A 24,103-nucleotide genomic window follows, 5' to 3' on the forward strand; every position below is an offset into this window, starting at 1 on the left:
ATTTATGTATCTGTAGTGAATGGATGTATTTCAATATATGCACCTATATTTATAAATTTATGTACAGGTACTGCATGGATATATTTCTGTATATGCACCTATATTTATAAATTTATGTACAGGTAGTGCATGGATATATTTCAATATATGCACCTATATTCATATATTTATGTACAGGTACTGCATGGATATCTTTGGTCTGTATATGCACCTATATTTATATATTTATGTATGGGTAGCGCATGGATATGTTTGTTCTCTATGCATCTGTATGCTCGCATATATATAAATATATATATAAAAATATAGATTTGTGTGCATTCCTGCCATGAAATCCCAACAGTGATCCAAGGAGCTGCATCACGAGGCACAGGAACAAAGGCTTGGCAGAGGGCACAGAGATTATTTTTTTTTTCCCCCCCCTCAATCCACTCCCAGCCTTTCCCAGGGTCACGCTGGGCACGTTTTGGCTTTCGGGGCATTCTGCAACGTGTGACACCTGGAAAAGCAAGAGCCCAGCAGCAGGAAAACACACAAAAACAAAACATACAGGAAAACACAACCTCTGGGTTGTTTCAGGAGTGGGGACGAGGCAGAAGGAAGCGCTGCCCCTCTCTGCCACGCACAGAGGAAAACTCAGAGGTCAGACCAGGGGGGCTCGGAGGTTTCTGAGCTTCCCCGAGTGGTGAAGCCCCAGGGAAGGATTGCAGGGTGAAGGGGCTGTTTTCTTTTTCTGCCCCAATAAGCTAATGGAGTTTGGGAGCAGTGCTGGCGGGATAGAAATTTCTTCACGCTACACTGTCTGTTTGTGTTTGATTAATGTAAATCTTCCCAGGGCTCCGAGCACGCCCCGGGCTCTGGCTCTCCATTAACAAGGGGCCAAACTGCCACGTCCAGACAGAGCAGGGAAAAACCAAGATCTCTATTTTAGTCCTTGCCATAAACCCCAGAGAACTCCACCAAACTCATTTTCGGTGATTTGACTTGAATCACCCTACTCCTTGTTAAACTTCCCTCCCCTTCCCAAATCACGAGGCCTATTAAAAAATGAAACTGCAGCAAACCGCTTGAACATATTAATAAGAGTTATTTTCTTTTTGCATTTCCCCAGTTCTCATGACCAAATTTTTTTAGCCCGTCCAAGGGATGCTGGTACCAAACATCATCTCCAAGCCACAACTGCAGCAAGGCTGCAATTACCCAGAAGACAGGAAGCCAAAGAAATCAACTCCTACCCCTCCATCTCCCTGCTCCATGCAATAATTTCCCAGCCAGAACTTGTATTTTCCATGCTTCTCCCTTTTCCAGTGGCACGCATTATCATTTTCAAAATAGCAGAGGGCTCCATCTCATTGGTTCCTATTTTGAAACGTTTGCCCAGCTCCTCAATTTTCTAGGAATTTCACAAATCAGAAAATGTCAGCGTTCCAGAAGAAAATGGTAAGCAGAGGGAAGGAGAAAGCCAGGCCAGGAGCAGCTCAGATCCTCCCAGGAACACCCCTTCCTGTCACAACCCTTGGGAAGAACAAGGGGAAAAATGATCAATATTGGGATTTTTTAACCAATGTGGAATCACAGAGGCAAGGAAGCCAAGGAAAGGGGGCTGCAAATCCCAGAGCAGGGCTTCATATCCAGTTTATTCGTGCCTGAGTGAGAATCACATGCACAAACAGCCTCTGCAGAGGGTGAGGGTGTCAAAACACAGATATTTTTAAACTTGGGTTACCTTCTAAAAAATCAAGCATTTCCACATTTTTCTCCCTAATGCTCCTCATCATCAAGTGAAACACAGATGGGACAACCTGACAGATCAAGCAACCTTAATTTACTAAACATAAAATTTTGGTTAAAATATTGATAGTTCTCATTTCCCAGTTGCCTGCCTCAGTTTACCCTCACCACCAATTTAAGGTTGCAGGTTGCTTTACAATCATAAAAATATGTAAAAGACTATAGAGTATTATGTATTATTTTTAACCTATTTGTGTATTTTATATATTTACTATTTTTAACCTATTTATGTATTTTATATATTTATGTCTTCTACATATGTATTTGTGCCACACACACATACACATAATATCCTTTAAAAAACCCTCAAATTCATCCATTTTAACTGAAATATTTAACTTGAAGTTATTAAAGTCAGTGAGGAGGAACCAGGAATACAAAAGGAATATGCTTCAAGGCTTTTAACTCAGAAGGGACATTTTCAATTCCCTGAAACATAACAGTTCTGTTACTGGCATGAGGACTTGGGAAAATAAATACATTTCTACCATAAAACAAGTTCAAAAGAGTCAGAAATGGATATTGCAGCTTCTCTTTGTTATAAAGAAGTCAAAGAGACTTTGAAGACTCCAAATAAATCTCAGGCTATCAGGAAAAACATTTAGTATAAAAAAAGGACTTTAGGGCACAGGCATGTAAAACTTAACTGCTGTCTGCAGTTTTTGGGGTTTTTTTTTTTTTTTTTGCTTATGTCGATAATTAACTTTCAAAAATTACAGAATTAATTTTTATTTCTATTTTATCTACAGTTTTTTTTGGGAGAAAACAGCACAATACATCCCTTTTAAGTGCAAACCAATGCAGCTGCCAGGAAACAATGTAAAAACAAGAAAAGATTCAGGAATGGAAGCTTCTATCTTGCTTCCTGCTCTGATTTCCCAGATTTCCTTCCCCCAGTATGTTCAGTCACAGGACATAATAAGAAAACAATTTGGAGGAGGGGAAAAAAATGACCATAAAAAGCAAGAGAAGTCTGATGCAATCAGGTTTTTAGGAGAAATTAGAGATAGCCAAGAAATGGTGAGGACTGGAAATGGAATATCACTGTTTTAAATCCACAGGGATTCCTGCAGTCCTGCACAACAGCAGGGAAGGAGGATAAGGAAAAAACCCCCACAAAACTAAATAAGAAATTTCTCTCAGGAACACGGGAAAGATGGGGTAGTGAACAGCTTATTTAGAGAGTTGTGTTTGCCAATTTAGAATAAAGAATAACAAAATGCATGAAAATTAAGTTAAATAACTGCTTCTAAAACACCACACAAGTTCCAAGCTCGAATATCCCACGTTACACTTCCCAGAACTTTGAAATCTCTGTGGCCCATCCTTCTTTTCCAAGGAACAGCAATTCTGGTCCCCAACATTTTGTGTTGAGGAATTCCTTCCTCCACGCCAAGCTCCTGTCCTTGTTGAATCGCAGCTCTGTGCTGCTCAGGCTGGGCTATGGTAAATATTTACAGAGAATTTCCAGACCTTTACCCCAGCAAGGATCCAGGCCTGGGAACAGCAGAGCTTCCCAGAGCTCCGCAGGGTGGAAGGCGCGTGGTCCCCGAGGAACGGAGTCCTCAGCCCTGTGGAAAAGATCCAGGACGAGCTCAGCATCCCATCCTGCCACGAAATCCTCAGCCTCCAGCTCACCAAACTCCCAGGATCCAGTTTGGGATGCAGGAAGGATCTGGAGGCTGCCCCTGCATCCCTGGAAGTGCTCAAGGCTACGCTGGAGCAATCGTGGGAAGCGTCCCTGCCCGTGAGACAAAATCACCTTTAAGGTCCCTCCAAACCCAGCCTAGTCTGGGATTCCATGTCGTGACATTTGAGCCTCACTCAGAATTTCTGGGAAGTTCAAACAGGCCTGGATTTAAAAAAAAAATATATATATAAAAAAAAAATCTGTTCTTGACAAAGAATTCCATACAGTCACCACCAGGATATGGGATACATGGATTTTTAACATGCATTTTTAAGCAGTGAGTCCCTAACACTGTAACACGTCACTAAATAAATAAAAAGCTTGCCAACACATTTTATTAAAATGATTTTATAAAAAATGATCAGTGAGAGAATGGCTGCCCAGTTCCCCCACCAGAATACCCAAATAGTCCACAGAGCTTTGTATTAGCACTGACCCTCGTTCTCTCCCTTTTCTTTGGGCTCAGAGAAATTTCTCATTTCTCTGAGAAATTTCCCATTTCTCCTATTTTATGTCAAGGAACAAAACCCATCCCACACATCCTAAATAAACAGGACTGCTATGGGGTTTTTTTTGAGAGAAGGTGTAAATATAAAAGTACAGACAAGAAGAAATGTGAGAAATCTGACAGATTGCAGCAAGGACTCAGAGTCCACTCAATGGCCTACACCTTTTGGACACATCTGAAAATCACCTGAGTGTTTTCAAGCACAAAAGCCACGGCCTGGTCTGTCAGCACATCCCACAAAAAGTTATAAAGGTGCTAGAGGCACAGAACTACCCTTTAATCAAGCGTGGGGGATTTTATATTTTGTTTTTTTCCCCCATCAAAAAATACTCTTGTGTGTTGTCTCAAAACCTTTTATTGCTCTCAGCCACATACAAGCAAAAAAGGACTGAGAAATTGTCTCTCTGCCTGCTCTGGATATGTTTTATGGAAAGCAGGAGACCACCTGATGAACAAATGAGTTAATATTTCATTTGAGTATCCCAACTATGCTGGGTTACATAAGAGGCAGTGGAAGATAAAGACACAGCAGCTTCCTCTCAGGAATTTCTGCAAGCCAGAGGAGACAACTTAAGGACAGCTTAGAGCAGATAAAATAATCATTTTCCAAACCCACTGCTTCACACAGACAAACCCTGCATTACTTCAGTTCCTTCAATTACTGGAACTTAGCTGGAAAAACAGAAAACTGAGGTAAAGGAACAGGAAATCGGTTTTGCAGTAAAAAAGGAGATCAGCAATTGAAGTGGGAACGTTGTCCAGATCAGCCATTCTCCCTTACATCAGAACTCATCTTTGAAAAAATAAGTGATAGAAGTCTGTGGCACCTTGTGATGTACAGAAAATATCACAGATATTTTTGGCACTGGCAACTTATTTGGGAAAGCAATGCACACACCAGAATTCCTGCAAACTTTCAATTTTCAAAGCATTTTGCTACATAAGAGTTAAACAAATGTTTTTAGGATGGAGATGAGAATGCGTTAAGAAAAAAAATCCCTCAATTTTTCAAGTACAATCACGGGCTGTAGCAGTCACTGAGTGAAACCTGCACAGCACCAGGGAAAATTCAAACTGCAGCTGACACAGAAGAAATAAAAGATTCAATCACATACAGAAGTACTACCCACAAAGGAAACAGCAAAGCTGGTTTAGACAGGGGAGAAAGTGGTGGAGCGAGTGAGTGGGAAAAATCAACTTTATTGCTGGAGATACAAGTCAGTTTATTATTTAGGATGATTCACCACCCAAATGCTGTGCTCTGGACAAAACCCACCTCCTGGGCTGCAGGCAGCTCAGCAAAAAGCCCAGATCAGCACAAGTTAGGATTAGACTGGCAACCCAGTTTAGAGTCAATCATTACAAGGCTGAACCACAGCTGTCTGCTCTTAATGCACGGCTGCATTAACCCTCTGCAAAGTGCTTTAAAAATCAGCCCTCGAAAAAAAATTAAAAAAAAAAAAAAAGAGAACACGGAATCATTTAAACTTTCAGCACTAAATTTTAACTCTGCACATTTGCTGCTAATAGATATTACTGCAGTGATCTAAGCCAAGAAAAGAATTACAGCAAATTATCATTTTCTACTGTGTCACACAACAACCAGCTGAATAGCTTCTACAGACAGTAATTAAAATCAGAAAGTTCTGGTACAAATATGGAAACTGATTAAAAGGCAGCTGTAAAGTCTGCTAAATCTGTGATAAAAAAAAATAAATCTGCAAAAGCAAAACATGAAAGATCTTTTATGAAAGAGAACCCTCTTTCAGTTTCATTGTCTGGGCTGACTTCTGGCATAGGAAAATGGGTTCTATGGAGCTGCATTTCAAAGGTCACGGAGTTTCCTTCCTTGATCTTTTACCATGAGCAATTTTAGAAGGCATTAAAATGTTTCAGAACAGCCTATCTAAACAAATTTTTGCTTATCCTGTCATTGAATTAAGTTCAACCAATTCCAGTAAGTCTGACCAAAACAAAAAAAAAATTTTTTTAAAAAAGCCCCCCCCAAAGCAGCTCCAAAATATAATTTTTAGGCCAGCCACGAAACGCAAACTTGAGTCCATGCCAAAACAGCATAAATTAGATAAATAATAAATTTTAAAGTTATTATTTGATAGCCAACAATTTGAAAAGAGAGCTGTGAGAGCTGGGAAACTCCATTCACTAAGACAAAATCTATTTTATTCACAGCAAACTGCCCAGAGTTGTTAAAACTGTGCATAATTCAGAGAAAGATAAAAAACACAAGACCAATTCCATGGAATTAACACTGAATACCTTGTTCTGGGCTCACTCCAGGGCTGGGAATTGTCAGCAGTAAATATTTTCAGGCCTATAAAACTCTATGAACTGCTCACTATTTGTGGAGAACGAGGGAAGGAGGTTTCCAAACAATTTTGCAGGTTCTTTTAATTCTCTATAAACTTCATCCCGCCCCAGTTTTACAGAGCAAAACATAAAGGGACTCAAGGACAGGATCAACATCAAAATGTTGACCCCAGAAGCAAGTCAGGACTGGATTTATCATTATTCTATCCCACACCTGCAGCCTTACAGCCCAAAATTCAAAAAGCAGGGAAGAAGAACCCAAGTAAAAATGCAAGGCAGCAATAGCTGCACTCACAGCTCCGGCCTCTTAAAAGGCAGAAATCCACTTTTTAATGCATTAAAACACACTTTCATTTTCCCAGTGCTTCAGTGCAACAAAGAACACACAAATTTAGAGTTCCCAGTGTTTCTAGGTACTGTTCATGAGCCCAACACCAATTTATCTCACCCAAAATTCACTTTATTTCTGACTGCCTTCCAGCCAGTAGATAACCCACAGCCTTTTCCAGGGCTCCCCCTTCCCCTAAAGCCCAGCACCAAAGGCACACACAGGGAGGAAAGGAAGGTTCCAAACCTTGCCAGGAAGTTTTATTGTTTAATTCCAACCCTGCACCTGCCTCTGGTTTGAGATTCCAAAGTAGGAATGTTCACACAGCTCATTGCACCTCCTCAGTGGGGCCTGGCAGCTGATTCACCTGAATTTTTTATTATTTACTCACAATATATTTGTACTGTGCTGGACATGAGGTGCTTCCTGCTCCTCTGAAGGGCAGAAATCAGGCAAATTTTAACCCAGTGACTGCTTTCCAGGTAACATTTGATCATCAAATAGACAGCATGAAGGGTTATTATTTCTGTTTCAACAGAGCATGCACATAGTTTACCTACAGAGAGTTGAATAAAAAAGAAAGCTGCCTGTTATCAGCTAGATCAGAGTCACCCATGCCTGAAAAAAAAAAAAACAACCCACAACTCTTTCACTGCTGTCCTGGCAAACTCTAAATGCCAGAAGAGCCCTTCCTTTCCAATTTCCTCTGTATCAACAAAATACATTAATCACCCATCAGTTGTTCACAGTCAGATATCTCACAAAATGTTGTGGTATCACCAGAACCAGCAGCTGAGCTTAAGAAATTGAGATGGTCCAAGCTGCCACATATGCAAGAAAAGTGTAAATGTAAGAATTAAGCACTGGTCAGCAACAGCATGTCAGTGCATTAAATCCAAGGGAAATGCAGTTTTCTCTCAGTTCAGGAACTCCTCCCAAGGTATTTTCTGCAGCAGGGAAACCACCAGGATGCCAGAGAAGTGCTTTAATCTAAAGCAAACATCTCCACGTGATGGAAAAGAGGGAGAGGGGGAGAGCCCAGGCAGCTCCTGAGCCTACAAGACAAAATTCATTTGCTACTGGGCATTTCCTCCTGCACATTCCCATGGAATTGGCCATTGGGAAACAGATCCAGGAATGCTGCCACCAACCCCAGCACGACAGAGAATATTCCCTAAAGCCCATGGGGAACAAGCTTCCCAAATATTTGAGAGGGCTTTTCACTGCCATACAGCTCATCATTGCATTTTACATTTATTCTAATTTTACTGGCCAAGTGATCCAAATACAACTCGGAGGAGAAGATGAAGAGATTCCACATTTAAATTTACAACTTAAATAAGCAAGTCACAGTCCTTGTTTGAAGTGTCCAGATTCCCTCTGTGCTCATCCCCACAACCAATTACAAACTACCTTTTTTATTGAACAAAAAGAAAAAAAATAACAACAAACCCTACCTCGTTATTTGCATGTTCTTTGTTATTTTTCTCCCTCTTTGAAATGTTCTTTTGGGGCAAGTTTTTGATCTAAAAGGCATACAAAAATGAAAACCCTAAATCCCTAAAGCAACATTTTGGGAGGGGGGAATATATTCCTGAAAATTATATATATATTCCCATGGATTGTGCCTGGATTACCAGGGCCAGAACACAACCAGATTCCAACCCAAAAAAAAAAAAAAAAAAAAAAAAAAAAAAAAAAAAAAGAGAGAGAGAAACCAATTTATTTTAATTATAAACTTCAAGTTTCTTGAGATCTTTGCTGATCAAATCCCATCAGTATTCCAAGAATCAGCCTGGAGATCTGAAGAAGCCATTTTCTCTGGATATGGAGAGAGACAGATGGAGCAAAATTTTCAGCACATTCTGAGTTGCTGTGATGTTCCTGTCATTGCAGCCAGCAAGGAAGCTCAGCTGAGCTACCAGGCCAGGATGATTATAAAAACAGGTATTAATTTTAAAATTTAAAAAAAAAAAAGAAAAATTAAAAAGAAAGGAGTGGGAAGGGACAGGTTCTTTTCATCTGGCTGAATTCCAGGGATAGGATTTAGAGTTTTGCAGGCAGCCCAAAACTCAAGCGTGCTGCAAAGCTGCCTCTTCTCCTCCTCCCAGCTAAGTTTAATTTAATTCTCTGCTTCTGGGAGAGGCAAGAGCCTCCCCCAGAATGCCTGAGCAGCACCCAGGGACTGTCCCCTCCTCCCAGAGCCCTGCTGAAAGAAGGGTTTTTTCCTGCCCTAAATCCAGGATTGCGCCTGCATTGCCAGGGCCAGGTGCCCCAGGACAGCAGGGAGGCCAAGGCATGGGGTGAGCAGGTGCAGACACCAAAAAACACTGCTGGAGTGCCACTGGCGAGTGGGAAAGCTGATAATGAGCCTGCTGAAAGGCAAAGGGAGAGGAGGTCAGGGTTTGCTGTGCCATACATACAGCTGAGGTTGCACTGGTTAACATCCAAAGCAAACACCACTCCAGCATTTACAGCCAGCACCAACATTCCTACATCTTTCCACACGGTAAGAAACAAGTGCTTGCCTTTTTTTATTTTCCCCTTTTTCCTCACTATTTCATTCTCACAGCAATTTCTGTAACGTGAGTTACCTAAATGTAAAATTCGGGGCTTCCAGTTGTTCTCAGAGGGGCTGCTGTGCTTGGCAAACAATATTTAACAATCCCAAGTATTATCAAATCTAACAGCAAATCACCCAGCACTGAAGTATCTAAACCCATGCTCTGGAGATCAGATATCCAGACAGATAACCCAGATATTTCAGGGAATAATAATCTAGAGAGCTCTGCTCTGTTACATCATTAGTTCCAAATTATTGCAAGGTAAGGCTTTTACTGCTGATGGTTCGCAGGAGTGCAGCACCTGCACAGGAGTTAATTTGGGCACCTTTGGACACATCCCCCAACCAAAGCCAGTCCCACCAGAGCATCCACCAACCAAAGCCAGTCCCACCAGAGCATCCCCTCACCAAAGCCAGTCCCACCAGAGCATCCACCAACCAAAACCAGTCCCACCAGAGCATCCCCCAACCAAAGCCAGTCCCACCAGAGCATCCCCCAACCAAAGCCAGTCCCACCAGAGCATCCACCAACCAAAGCCAGTCCCATCAGAGCATCCCCCCACCAAAACCAGTCCCACCAGAGCATCCCCTCACCAAAGCCAGTCCCACCAGAGCATCCACCAACCAAAGCCAGTCCCACCAGAGCATCCCCCAACCAAAACCAGTCCCACCAGAGCATCCCCCCAACCAAAGCCAATCCCACAGGAGCTGTGGAGGGCTCTCAGTGCAGGATGCCCAGAGCACCCTCCCCAGCCAGGGCAGCTGGGGCTGTTGGGTTTGCTGAGATCAGATCTGTGCCCACAGGAACCACTTCCGCTCCCCAGACCGCAGGGCCTGAGCAGGGCAAACCACAAACCTATCATTTGGTGCCTCCCGACAGGCTGCAGCAACAAATTGCCAGCTGGAGAGCTGCACTTCAGCACCAGGAGAGCTCTTTTATCCCTGGCACATGAGGATTCCCCCCATCCTTACATTTAGGAAGTCCACATGATATAAATTCGCTCTCCTTTACTGCAGTTCCCCCTGGATATTTGCCAAAGCTGATGCTGCTGCCTCAGTCAGGATGGAGTGTGCTGTAGCAGCAGGGAAAATCCCTCTTCCAAATCCCCACGACAGCAGCTCACTTTTGGCTGAGGTCACTGCCTCATTTAGGACATCACATAATTATAATTTTTTTCCAAAGCAGAAAAACAAAAACCCCATCGACACTGAGAAGAACGCTGCGTTCTTGCTCGTAAGCACCAGCTTCAAAAGGCACTCGGCAGAAGAACAGGAATCACCACGATACAGCCCAAACACTGCCACATGGGACCAGCTGCCACTCAGAGCAGCCTCCTCAAGGGCCAGACAGGCACTCCCAGACACTGAACGTGCTCCTGCAGTCCTGCACAGCCAGGGCTTTCTGCCCTGCAGCAGCAGCTCCTGGCCCTGGAGCTGCCATGTGCCTGCCCGGCACGGGGCAGGCAGGAAACCTCTCTCCTATCTGGCAGCTGCCACCAGCTCTCCCATTACTCTCCCTCTCGCTCACTTCCTATTGATTTCTCCTGTCTCGCACTGCAGCTTTTTCCTATTTCCTTTCTCTGCTCGCTCGTTATGGCTTCCCTCCTTTAATTCTCTCCCTTTCCAAGCTTTCCATCACTTTTCTGGCAGCTTTGATGTCAGAACCCTCTTTTGCATCTGGGCACAGCAGAGAGGCAGCGGTGCCCCTGTGGCACGGAGCACTGAGAGGAGACGCCTTGTCTGAAGTGCTGCCAAGAAGCTGCACCAGCAGCCACTATCATAACAGGCTAAAAAAGACTTTCAAGCAGCCATCAGATGCTTCAGGTGAGCCTGCAGGTTGAAGCTTGTATGTTTATGGGAGTGGTGGACTCCCAGTCCTTTGGCTGTCTCACGTCAGTCTGGTGCTTTATTAAACACATGGGGCTTTTCCTCCACACTGGGAAATGCTTGCTCAGGTCAATCCAGGTCCCACCTAAGTTTTCCAGCCCCTCTCCAGCACTGGAGCTCACTCAGGACTCTAGAAAAGAGGGTTTGACTCTCCTTAGGTTGCTGATTCCACTTGGGAAGTCACTGCATGTGATACCACAAACCAGGATTCACAGCCTGCAAATAATTTCAGGACCAGCTTCTCACACAAACAAGAGTAAACTGTGCTGCTACTCACAGATTAAATAAGAAACAGCACCTGAATAAGATTCAGATTCCCACCAATATCCCTGAAAATTCCCAAAACATATTTCAAGAGCTCAGGACTAAAACCAGTTTGAGTTTTGCCCTGGCAGCCACAGTTCTTTTGCCAACTGAGAGCAACCAAGAACTGCCACAACATGGAGATTCTCTCTTAGGTTGTTTTAGCATCAACATTTCAACTTCTTTGTACCACCAAGAGAGGCCCTGCTGCTTAATCCACAGAGTTCAACTTTTACCCAGCCCTGCTCCCTGCCCATAAAAGGTTTCTTTTTTGGCAGAACTGAGCCCCGAGTGCCACGTCCAGGCCAGCACACACTTGTGACCATGCCCCTCCTGCCAGGACATCTGACAGCATCCCAGGGACTGACAGCACAATGATCCACATCACACCAGAATTATTCCAAGGACAGAAATCCGTGCTGTGGTCTTTTCCACTTCAGGAAAAGGTGGAATCTCCTCTCATCTGCTTTTCCTGTGCCAAAGCAATTCCATGAAACGCTTTTGCCACCAAACATCCCAACCTTCCAGCTTTGTCAAAACAGAGCTTAAAATAGCCCCAAAGGATCACATTTTAGTGTTTGCCAACAAATGTAAACAGCAATGCTTCTTATTTACCATCAGGCTCTGCAAGAAAGGGTTCCTGCCCATGGGCCTCAGAAGTCAAACAGACACAACACTGAAAATCCTCAAGGAAAGGATGCAGGGTGATAACAAAACATCCAGACCATTTGTGAATGTCACAGGCTGAACACTGTTTGTTTGGATTTTACTATTTATACTCATGCTTACATTTGAAACATAAGGACGCTGTTTTTTCCTGCCATTTTAATGTATTTATTTTTACATGTTTTCTTTTAAAAGAAAAAAGAGTAAACGTTGTTTCTTCCTGTCTTTTTCTTAGTGTGCTGTTACTATTTTGTATGTATCCTGCCTTGTATTTTATCCCTTTTGCATTCTTAATCAAACACTGCACGTTTTACATCCCTTTTCATTTTACTAATTCCCTTGTTGCTGCTTCTCCTATCCTTATTTTAAGCCCTCTCTTCTGATGTTGAGATATTGCCACCATCCAGGCTCCTGACCCTTGGTTTAATCAAGCTGAGACATGAACTAAGACTTTTATTCTTTAAACCTAGTAATTATCCAGAGCAGGCCCACAGAACACAGCATCACCTACCTGAAAATAAGCATTTAAGTCTATTTTCCATTAGTGTTATTGACATCTCTTACACAGCAAAATCTGCTTATCTCAAAGCAGATAAAATATCAGGGGGAGTGCTTAGGCAGAGGAATATCTGGAATGCTACAAGAAGCATTTTTACAGCAACCCATCCACTAGAAACTGGAGGATAATACAAATGGGATTCATTAATAAATCTCCAACTGCTAATTTTCAGAGGAAAGGAAGAGATACTCAAGGAGAAGCCTGGAGGGTGAAGGCTCAAGGCAAGAGGCTGAGCTTATCTTTCAAGCAGCACAGCCAACATACCTCCCTGGAGACCCAAAGGACCACCTCGAGGTGGAATGGAGAATTCAATCTCCAGACCAAAACAAACACTGCTCCTCTCCGAGACACTCTGCAGAACTGCAAACTGCAGCACAGGGCTGCCCAGGTGGGGTGAGAATTAGAACCACGAGGGGTAAAGGATGCTGCTCAAAATACTACTGGAAAAAAAATAGGAAAACAACATTCAATGTCAAAAATCCTGCTGGTTGTACTCCGAAGTTTCCTGGGAAAACAGAAGTAGTCACTGAAGTTACTCAAATTCTTCACACGCAAGTTCACTGGGAGACCCCACTGCAGAAATAACCAAATAATCCTAGTGTCTAGCCATGAAATGTGGAAAATAACTGGCACAGGTGTTTGTACCACCTTCCCCAAGCAAATTCATCACTGCTCTGCACAGCCTTAGGATGATCTGCCAAAATCTCCAATGCCTAAATCGCTACTTCTACAATAAAACATCACTTCTACACTAATCATTGCTTCTACAAAACCATCACTTTTCCAACAAGGTCCAGAGCAGCTGTGAGAGTGAACAGAAGATTCTTTGATTTCCAGCAGGACAACTGTGTCACTGCTGTCACCCTCCAGGACCAAGGAACTCTCCTCCCACACAGGTCATGGAAGCCAAAAGACACCAATGAACACCCACGAACTCCACCAGTGACCTCAGCAAACTCCTGCTCCAAGGGTAAGCTGCACTATCCTCCTCAACCATCTCCAGCTAGGACAGCACTGAGCCATTACTTTTGCTGCTAAATTCCTGTAGATTGTAGGCCAGAATTTTGAAAATCCTAAAATTGAAGGAGCCAGTATCCCAGTATCTTTCCTAATCCATCCATCTGAAATGTTAAAATGTCATCAACAGGAGTTCTGTGCACAGGGAGAATTATACAATTGGGCTCACAGATGAAGTATCATTCCTGCCTCCACCCAAATAATCACAACGCCCACAGCTCTACTCAAAACTAGAAAATCAAGCTCACCTCAGCTCCTGTCTCCAGTAAAAGCCCTAATAAACTATGCAACATCAAGTGGTAGCATTTGTGTCCCAGCCAGCAGTAAACACCCCAGACAGTCCTCTCTTCTGCCAGCCTCAAGAATGGCAAAATAAAACATGAATTTATGCACAGACTCTGTCAAATGCTAATTTCCAAACATAGTGAAGGCACAACGATGAAAAGCCCCACTCACAGACTATTATTCTTTTTAATCCTTAGATGTCGTGCTGCAGTCCATTTTCCATAAATACTGGATTTACAAGCTCTACTAATTAAAAAAAGCATGATAATGACATCTAACTAGTCAGTGACACTAAGGTGTTACTTTTTGTGCAGTCCTTACCCTGCTGGAAGAAACAGAACCCTTTTTCCCCACCACGCAGTCAAAGAATTCCCAATTACTACAGGGACTTCCAAAGAGCCAAAGACAGGGAAAGTGCATCTAAAGCAGATAAGAAACAATTAGAGTCTATTTTAATACCAAGTCAGGAGCAAATCACCAATTAAAACTTCTCAAGGGTAATTATGTGTAAATTCTACCTCTGCTGTTTTCCAATCATAGCAACAGAAACTACAGCACGGTTATAAATAAAACTCATTTGCAAGCAACTGCAGAGAAGAGTCACCAGTTCCTCAGCGAGGTCCTGCGAAAGCAAGAGCCTCCTTTCTTTTATTGGCCTTTAATAAACAGAAAGAAACCTAAAGCAAGTCTTGCAGCCGTGCAATTGCTCAACCCTGAAGTGTGTTTGGAACGGTGACAGGAAGAAAAATACAGTTAACTCCGAGAGTGAAAAAAAATTAATGGCACACAAATGTTTCTTTAGTGTCATAACAGGATACAGCCGAGCTCGGGCCGGCCTTCGGTGGCCAGGCAGAGGCTGGAAATGGCTGAATTTTGGAATTTCAGCCCGGCCCCAGCGTGGCCTTGGGAAGAATAAAGGCCTTATCTCACCCGGCCATGTGTGGCCGGCCATGTAGAGCACACAGCAACGCCCAGAGCTGGCCAGTGTCCGGCCAGGAGAGCTGCACAGGCTGGGAACACTCCAGCAGGAACAGGAAAACTCCTCCAACAAACCCTGCCAGCCCTCAAAGCCTGCTATCCCCCCGCCACAAACAGCACCCAGCAACAAAAATCCAACCCAGCATCAAGCGTGCAGCCAAAAATAGATTTTTTGTTGTTGTTTTTTCAGGCTAAAAGATATGGGAAATCGCCCCTAAATCCTGAGCTGGATGAAGCTCAGTCACCTGACTGATTTTAGATACCTTTAGGATAAGAAAGGTCCCCTGGATGTGCAGATCTCCTTCCATCAACCATCAAGTCGAGCCAGATGAGCAGCTCAGGGATGTCTACCTCAAAGTCTTACTAAGCTCAGCAAGAGAAATGCCACCTTAGGAGGCCTCTGAACAAATACAGCACAGCTAGGAGAGGATTAAATTAAGAGGGTGTAAATGTTTACAAACATAAAGGAGCAGAGCAATAAGGCTGGAGATGAAGAGTTTGATACGATCCAATGGGCACCAGGACTATAAAGAAAAAAAAAAAAAGCAGCTGACAAAGTAAAAGAACATCCTGAGGGGAAGAAGGGGAAGTTAAATCAGTGTTTAACTCTCTCAAACCATCAGCAGCCACACGAGGCACCACGGCTATCCTGGAGAACGTTTTGCTGATGTGTTTTTAAGACTCAAGTGCTACGTTAGGAGATAATTTTTTGTCTGCCTGCACCCTTTATGTGCTCCCCCAAATGCTGATGGGGAGCAGCGTGTGTCAGGAGCTCTTCCACCAACTCTGAACAGCCATTACACTCTCAGGAGCCTTCACATCTGCTCTTTTTTGTTTAAGGCCTGGTATTCCCCCACTCCCCCAGGCCCTGACTTCCCTCCAGAAAAAGACACCAGAAAACGATGCTGCTTTGGGAGTTCTGATAACAGAATCTGAGCATAACCACTACCAGAATTAACTGGGGTAAGGTTTAGTCCACAGAGAGAATGAGCCCAGACACATCCAGATATGAACTGGCCTGACTGTGTTTCAGCAGTGCCAGACACTAAAATCCATTCAACTTTCCTGGGAAAGAGAACAAAAATAAAAGGGGGGAGAGGAGGAAAGGAAAAAAAAAAAAAAAAGAGGGGAGTTAATAAAAACATCATTTATCATCCTGGCTCCAGAGCAGCACTAGAAATGGCCATTCACACACTCCTAATTTATATATTTAATGGTTATCATGACATCATCAACAAAAACAAGAGACATAAAATATGTCAAGGATGAGACAAGTGCAACAACCTGGACAAGGGAAATGTGACAGCTGTCAAATTATTATCTCCTTGAACTGAAGGGACACCAAAGGAAATATCTGCTGTCTGTAACATGGATTTAGACAGCTCTATATATGCAAAATGTAAATATGTAAAGCTAATATGGAGAAAAATCCAGGCCCAAGCTACCCTATTATATTCCTAATGCTATCTGGCACAGATGCAAGCTGGGTTTTTCCAGTTTAAGGCAATTCCCATCTCAATCCCACCAAGGAAGATGACTGACAAACACAAAGAGAATTGGACATGTCAGATGATTTATACCACGTAGATCTAATGACAGTGGAAGCATCAATATTATTTATATTGCACCTGCTTTACATTCCAAGCTTAAGAAGCAGATCGTAAGAGGAGAAGAGGCTCCCTGGGCCTGAAAGGAAAAGGGAATGTTCTGCAGGGACAAGAGTGATCAAAAACCATCCCCTCCAAATCCTGCACAACCCTGGGGATGAGGAGGAATGGCAGAGATCCAGAGGATGGGACAAACACCACCACCAAGTCTGGGGTTCTGCTGAACAGTTCTGTCAGGGAATAAACCAGAGAATCATCAGAGAATCCCAGAATGGTCTGGGTTGGGAGGGACCTTAAATCCCATCTCATTCTCATCCCCCTGCCAGGGGCAGGGACACCTTTCACCATCCCAGGCTGCTCCAGCCTGGCCTTGAACACTTCCAGGGATGGGGCAGCCACAGCTGCTCTGCACCCTGTCACCACCTTCTCAGGGAACAATTCTGCCCTAATAACCAACCTAACCCTGCTCTGAGCTTGAAACCAGTCCTTCTTGTCCTGTCGTTCCAGGCCTTTTAAAATAGTCTCTCTCCATCCTCCTTGTAGGCTCCTCCAGGTCCTGGCAGGACACAACAAGGTCACCCCAAAGCTTCTCTTCCCCTGGCTGAACCACGACCACGATTTTGTACCCCAGAGCTGGGGCTGCTTCAGGCCAGAGGTGAAAAATAGTGACAAGAAGAGATCCAGTTTCCCCACATTTCCCCAGAAATCTGAGGGTTGTGGAGACAGCTCCTCACCTGACATTAAAAGCCCTTTGATCCAAAACCTTAATGGAACACCAAACAGCAACATCCTCCTGACATGACAGAGAGCAAAAGGAAATGAGACTTTTCTTTATTTGGCTGCTCCAATTCAATAATGGAAAGTATTTTGTTTTACTAACAAGTAAATTAAATTCCCTGTTCTCGTGCTTTTCCCTTCCATGCATCACTCAGCTGCTTCTTGGTATGAAAATCCTGTCGTTCTTTTTGATATCATGCAACTGCCACAAGACATATGGCCTGAAGTACGCAACAAAATCCTCACAAATCCACTGAAAAGCCTTTTTACTGTCATTGCCTTGCCTGGCACGGAGCAAAACATCCTGCAACTCAAGAATCATTCATGCACTGCAAAAGAGAAAATTCTGCTAGTACAAACTATTAAATTAATTGCCAAGATTTAATACTCTGTAAACAGTTGTAAACACAGATTGTACACAAGTCTGAGCTCTCTCAGAGCTCTTTAGACTGTGCTTTGAGGACCTGTGAAGTCACCAAAAGGCCTGGGTTTAAGTGAGAACCACACTCAGACTCTTTCCTGCCCACACTAAAATCGGTGAGCTCAGGCACCCAAAAGCATCATTGCTCCATCCCAGCCCCAGCTCTGCTGCTGTGCCAGAACTCCTTGGTCATGAAAGGCCAAAGAATCCTTTGCAACACACACATTCACACCTTAACCACCAAACAGACACAACTTTTTTTTTTGACGCTGTAGCTGTGAAAACCATGTTATGTATTTTTATCTTTTATTCTCATAAAAAAATCTGAAGACACTCATTCCACTCATTTGTTAAGATGTTTCTCACTTTACTTTTTTCTTCTTCTGAAACATCCCAGTGCAAACAAGAGAACCCCAAAGGAAATGAAAGGCACCTGTAGAGCAGCCCAGAGGCCTGAGCAGGTATCTAAAGGCAGGTTCCTGCTAAGGTAGACACCAGCAGACATTCCTGCTTGTCAACTATCCCTCCTGCCCTCACCTGGAGTGACCTCTCTGCAGTACTTGACCGAAGGAGACCCAAGTGCATCCTCAACACGGCCTCTGAGTTCAGGCTTGAGCTGGAGCCCAAATTCTGGTGGCTTCTCCTGCTTCATCTCCTTGCAGGACACTTGCTTTCGGTGTTCCCCGCAGCACCAGCCCCTCCTGGGAGCTCAGTTACCACCTCTGGCTCCTACAAAGTCAGCCTGGCAGGCCTGAAAGCTGTTGGACTTGAAATACTCCGGTTTCAAAGTTAACCCAGTTCCTTTGACAGTCAAGAAACCCTTGGTTCCCAGAACCTCTTGATTTAATCCTGCTTTTCTGATCCCATCTGTTACTGAACACAAAGTACCTGAGCTCTGCAAATATTCACGCTTCAAAAAAAGAGAGGAAAAAATAAATCAAGGAATCTCATTTTATACTGACCTGTCCGTGATTGTGGACTGTGTGCCACTCATTGGAGCCTTTGGCAAGAAGACGTATTATCCAATTTACATTTTACTCTTATTGCAGGAATATGAACGAGGCTTTGCCCCTCACATGCACCGAGGTTCAGGATCCAGCCTTGCTCCAGAAGAGGCATGCACAGAGGACAAACTCAGTTCAAGGGCAGGAGACGGGAACAAAAAAAAACCAAGAAAAAAAAAAAGAAAAAAAAAAAAAACAACAACCAAACCCAATCCAAAACAACTCCAAAACTCTTCTTGCAGTCACACAGAATATCCAAACCACGGAAGTGGGGGATAAAGGAAAAAAACTCCCAACAAGAAAACTCCGGCAACAACAACAACAAAAAAAATATAACAAAACAATCTCGTTGGACTCGGGGGTGGGGGGAGAGGGAAAAAAAAAAAAAAAACAATAAAAACCTTTCCAAGAAGCAGCCGATGGTCCCCGGCGCGGGCAGAGCGCGGGGCCGTGCCCGTCCCCGCCGGGCTCAGCGCTCGGGGGGCGGGCGGCGCTCCCCGCCCGCGGCCGGGCCCATCCCCGACCCCCGCCCGTGCTGTGCCCGCAGGGGGTCGGGCAGGGCGGCCGCCTCTAGGCCCGGGGCTCCATCCCCCGCCGCTCCGCCTCTCGCTCCGGCCCGGGACCCAGCGGGGCGCTGCGGGCTGGCTGCGCTCCGCGCTCCGCGCTCCGCTCCGGGATCCCGCCCCGCTGCTCGGCTCTGCTCTTCTCTGCTCGGCTCGGCTGTGCTCGGCTCTGCGCTGCTCTCCCGGCCCGCTGGCGGCCCCGCTGCGCTGCTCAGAGAGGCGGGAGCGCCGCGTCCGGGGGAGCCTGCGCCGAGCCGGGCCGGGCCGGGCTCGCCCCTCCCCGGCGCCTCCGGGGGGCTCGTACCTCCGGCCGCCCCGCCCCGCCGGATCCCTCCGCCGGCCGCCCTCCTCTTCCTCCTCTTCCTCCTCCCTCTCTGCTCCTCTTTCCCCTCCTTCTTCTCCTCCTCCTTCTCTTCCAACCCTCCTCCTCCTCCTTCGCAGCCCTTCCCCCGGTCCCTGCCGAGGCCTTTTCCCTTCGGGAAGCCTTTTCCAGACCCGCGGGCCGTTTCCTTCCCGTCCCCGCTCCTCCCTCACCCCGTGTGCCTGCCGAAGAGCTTTCACTGCCCCCGCATCCCTCACCCGCGAGGTTTCCCTTTTCCCCTTTTAACCTTTTTTCCCCTTTTTCCCTTTTTTCTCCGTTCCCCAGCCGTGCCGTGCCCGGCTTGGCCTCGTCACCAGCGCTCGGAGCGGGGAGCGCCCGCGCCTCCATCTCTATGGAAAATATGACACCGGCGAAACTTAGGGCAGAAACAAAATAAATAAACCGCGGATTAAAAGAGCAGAAGTGCCCGGAGCTGTGCAGCAGAAGCCTCAGGCAATTCCCGGCTGTGCTGTTTGCTCCCAGGCCTTTCGTGGCCCTCTTGTCCAGTTTCCCTGCATTTCCCACGCACGTTTCATCAGGAATTTTTCTCACTGGTTAAGGTCGCCATAAATCCAAGAGCAGGTCCCTCCCTGCACGTACGTTCAGAAACACGGCGGCCAAGGGCCTGTTCCTGCTCCCTTTCAAAACCCCCGGTATGAAAAGATGAGCCACGCAGGGTATTCGGGCATTTACATTTCAGCAGGCGTGGATTTCCCTGTTCTCAGCCTGAACACAGAACACGTCCCTGCTGTAACTCCCTGCTGTTTGTTCCGTGTACGTACAACACAGAGAGAAAAGCCTGTCTGAAATCTGCACAGAATCCCAGAACGGTTTGGGTTGGAAGGGACCTGAAAATTGATTTTGTTCCAAACCCTTCCACTATCCCAGCTTGCTCCAACCTGGCCATGGACACTTCCAGGGATCCAGGGGCAGCCACAGCTTCTCTGGGCAACCTCACCACCCTCACAAGGAAGTATTTTTTGCTAATATCCCACCTAAACCTACTCTCTGTCAGTGTGAAGCCATTCCCCCTTGTCCTGGCACCACAAGCCACTTGTTCTCCAACACCTGGAAATAACATCTATACCCGAGAACTTCAGGAAACTTCCATGCTACTCCTCCAGAAATTAAAAGCTCATGAGCAGCACGGATGTGGAATGAAAAGCAGGATGTCTCCACTGCCAGTAATTCCTTCCCCCTCTACACAAAGGAACCTGTGGAACATCAGTCTCCCCCAGCAAATGCCAGCAGACTAAAATAACCTTATTAGCTAATCCCAATCATCTAGGACACCACGCTTCTTCCCTTTAATTAATCTTGCCAGGATATACTTCAAAGCTGGGACACCAGAGTTGGAAAGAAGCTGGAAAACAGGCTCTGGAAAGTTGGGAGCAGCTCCCTGGCTGGGCACACAGGACCATACCTTGCCCGAAGCTACATCCAGGCCAGTGCTGCTCTGGAACACGGAGCTTTTCCTGCTCGGAGGGAAGTGAACGTGGATCAGGAAGCCAGCAGAATGTCTGAGAGCCTGAAGAATTTGTTATTTTGATGAAGTTCAGAGCAAAGAGGGGAAGCGTGGGATGAAATAATTTTCTACGTGATACTTCACATATATACGCAGGACATTTATACTTCCTTTTTTGGTTTCCTTTTGGGGAAAATAAAGGCTTGGGAAAGAAAGAAAGAAAAAAAAGTGTGGGAGTGCAAGACGAGCCACGTCTGCCTCTCCTGCAGCTGTGTGCAATACAGTCATCGGTGGTGATGAAGTGACTGAATGCCTCCATATATCTATATTTATTTATTATATATCTCTTTATTGCATCTTCTCTGCAATAAATCCCTCCCTGCTTTTAACTTTGGGAACATCGAGTACTGTGCCTGGAGAGGGGAAGACTCCTGGGAGATCTGATTCATGGCAGGCCCAGCATTTGAATATTGGGCCTCGATGTTTTTTTATTACTTTAATTATATTTTATTGTGCATGACAACATAACGAGAACAATTAGCTGGAGGAAATCCTAAGACATAGATTCTGAAACCATAACTGCTTCGCTTTTCTGCAAAAGATGATTTTTTTTCTTTTTCTTTTTTTTTTGTAGGACCTGGCTGCATACTTAGATAAAGATAGATGCCTATTTGTGATAATTCTGTTTTACAGCCTGAAATATGGGATGAAAAATCAGTAAGCAATTATACTGTGCCCATTAAAATATAATTTGTTGTTGTTGTTGTTGTTGTTGTTGTTGTTGTTAGCTATGAAGTTGTCACTTGGCCTGAATTTACACACAGATCCATCCCATGGCAGGAGGCTTGGAGCAAGATGATTTTTGAGGCCCCTTCTAACACAAAGCCATTTTGCAATTCTCTAATTAATCTCCTCAATCTGTTTTTTTAGTCCAGAGCAGAGCTAAGCAGGACCCTGAAGTAGGTGAGTTTAATTCCTATGGAGTAAAACTTCTTATTTTGCCTTAAAATAAAGATCAGATCCTTGGAGGTGCTTTATAGGGGCTCCTGTAAAAGCAGATTTCTAGAGAAGGTGTTGAGCGAGGATCCTTTGGCCAAATCCTTCCTTTTCTCAGCCTCGCACCGAGGAGCTGTTGCCATCTGCTGGGAAAGCCTCGAATGGCTCCTCTAACCTGAGCTCCCGGGCAGGTAAAAGGTGAGGAATTTGGAAAAAAAAAAAATAGCATTTCCAAGCGCTTTGGGATCGTGAAGCTCTGGAATGCTCTGAGAGGGTTTGCACTGCTGTGAGCTCAGCATGAACAGAGATAAAAATCAGCAAAAAGTGATGTTTTTATATTTTAAGTGTGGATAAATAGTGCCTGGAAGCATTTTTTTCTTTCAGAAAAAATTCAGTTTGCGTTTCAGATGGGATGATCAGCTGAGTTTCGCTGAGCTCCACCACAAAAATCAAGTGCAATAAAGCCTCTTATGCTCCTTACAAGTAATCAATTTAAAGCCAGTGAGAGAATGCTCAGGTACTTTGAACTGTTATTTTCGCTCACTGCAAATTGCTCAGCCAGCTCCTGTTTTTCTGCTGCTTTTGGAAACCAGCTGCCAAACCTTCACACCTTGGAGGGGAAAAGCACATGGGAAATTATTCCCAAGTTCATTTCCCAAACGTGCCTAGAAATCTGTGACTCCTAAAGAACAGAATCCCAGAAAACACAAATAAATTTGTTCTGTGCTCCACTTTTCTGTGCAATTCCCAAGCCTTTTCTTCATTTCCCTCCTTAAAATGGGCACCAGATTTGCTCCCTACAGCTTGTCCTGCACTCTGAAAATGCTGGAAATTCACCCAGGGTTGGTCTTGGGACACGATGCTTTGCTGATTATGAGATACAGAGAGCCTAATCTAGCAGAGCTTCTACGGTGACAGCTTATTACAGTTCCTAAATCTGGATAATCCACGGGGCAGTCAGCATTTTTATAGCACTAAGCTTTCCTTCCATATCAGCAGAATGAAAGCAGCAACCTTTGGAAGGACAGATGAAACCACTGGACGCTGCTCCCTGAGTTTTCTTCTCTTTCTCCATCCTCTGGCTGGAGGGGGGATTAAAAAGAGGTAAAATCTAAAGAAATGGAGAATAGAATTTCTCATCACATTTGAAGACTGTGGCATTGGACAGATCTCAATCTTCTGACTCAAGACACTGTTCAAACAACACAACACAACACAACTCTGCTGAAAACCTGTGTTTTGTAACATTTGAGAAGCCGCAGAAGCTGAGACTTTCTTCTTCCCATACAAAATTATCTACCTGTAGACCTTCATTACTTTACAGAAGCTTTTCCATGTACCTTGATCTGTTATATTCCTTCTTCTAGTAATTTTCTGAGGTAATTTTACATTGTCAACTCATCAGCTGCCAAGCTGCCCCTGGAACTTGAGGCAAACAAGGCATTGATTTCTTTGGACATGGCAGACCCCATGGTATTAATGTAATAGCAGATTTCAAAGACTTAAAATGCTGCTTTTACATCAGTGCCTGGACTACTGCTGCAAGGGAATAAAGCTGTGAATATAAAAAAAATGCAGTTTTTTCAAGTACAGATAAGGAGTTCAGCTACAAAGGGAGGGCACAGGACTGAAAGGGGAGGTTAATTTTACAAAGCTCGACTGCAGGACCAGCAGGAGAAGCAAAAGGCAGGCAGCAGGGTTGCCTCTAAAGAAATAATAGGATGATAGAAAATGAAATTAATTGGGTGTAGAGGGGCAGATTTCACTTTTCACAGACAAAGCACATCTGACCACTGATAATGCCAGATTTTGTCACTTCTGAAGACACGAGACCTGTGAGACACCTGCAGCTCTAAAGCAAAGCTTCAGAACTCTGCTGTACTTTCTTCTCTGCTTCTGGATCTACCTCAGAGGTTCAACAAAGTGCCAGCAGAAATTCTTGCAGGCCCTGAGACCCCTCCACCCCCAGGCTGGGCTCTGTAAACACAACATTTCCAGAGGGCTCA

The 24,103-nt window shown here is 44.6% G+C and overlaps 1 protein-coding gene across 2 annotated transcripts in view; it reads right to left on the bottom strand.

Moving 5' to 3' along the window:
• The window catches only part of ARHGEF12 (Rho guanine nucleotide exchange factor 12), a 69,180-nt gene extending 50,076 nt beyond the window's left edge, over window positions 1-19,104 (bottom strand). Inside the window, exon 1 of one of the 2 annotated variants that reach the window (XM_062508771.1) lies at window positions 18,671-19,104. In XM_062508771.1, the coding sequence (XP_062364755.1) occupies window positions 18,671-18,702 (32 nt within the window). In that variant the 5' untranslated portion in view covers window positions 18,703-19,104. Of the gene's footprint in view, window positions 1-8,102; window positions 9,611-18,670 lie in introns of those variants that run through there. The other variant, XM_062508770.1, reaches the window with a different exon arrangement.
• Between the last annotated feature and the right edge of the window lie 4,999 nt (window positions 19,105-24,103).

The sequence above is a fragment of the Cinclus cinclus genome, chromosome 25 (assembly GCF_963662255.1).
Source record: "Cinclus cinclus chromosome 25, bCinCin1.1, whole genome shotgun sequence".
NCBI lineage: Eukaryota > Metazoa > Chordata > Aves > Passeriformes > Cinclidae > Cinclus > Cinclus cinclus.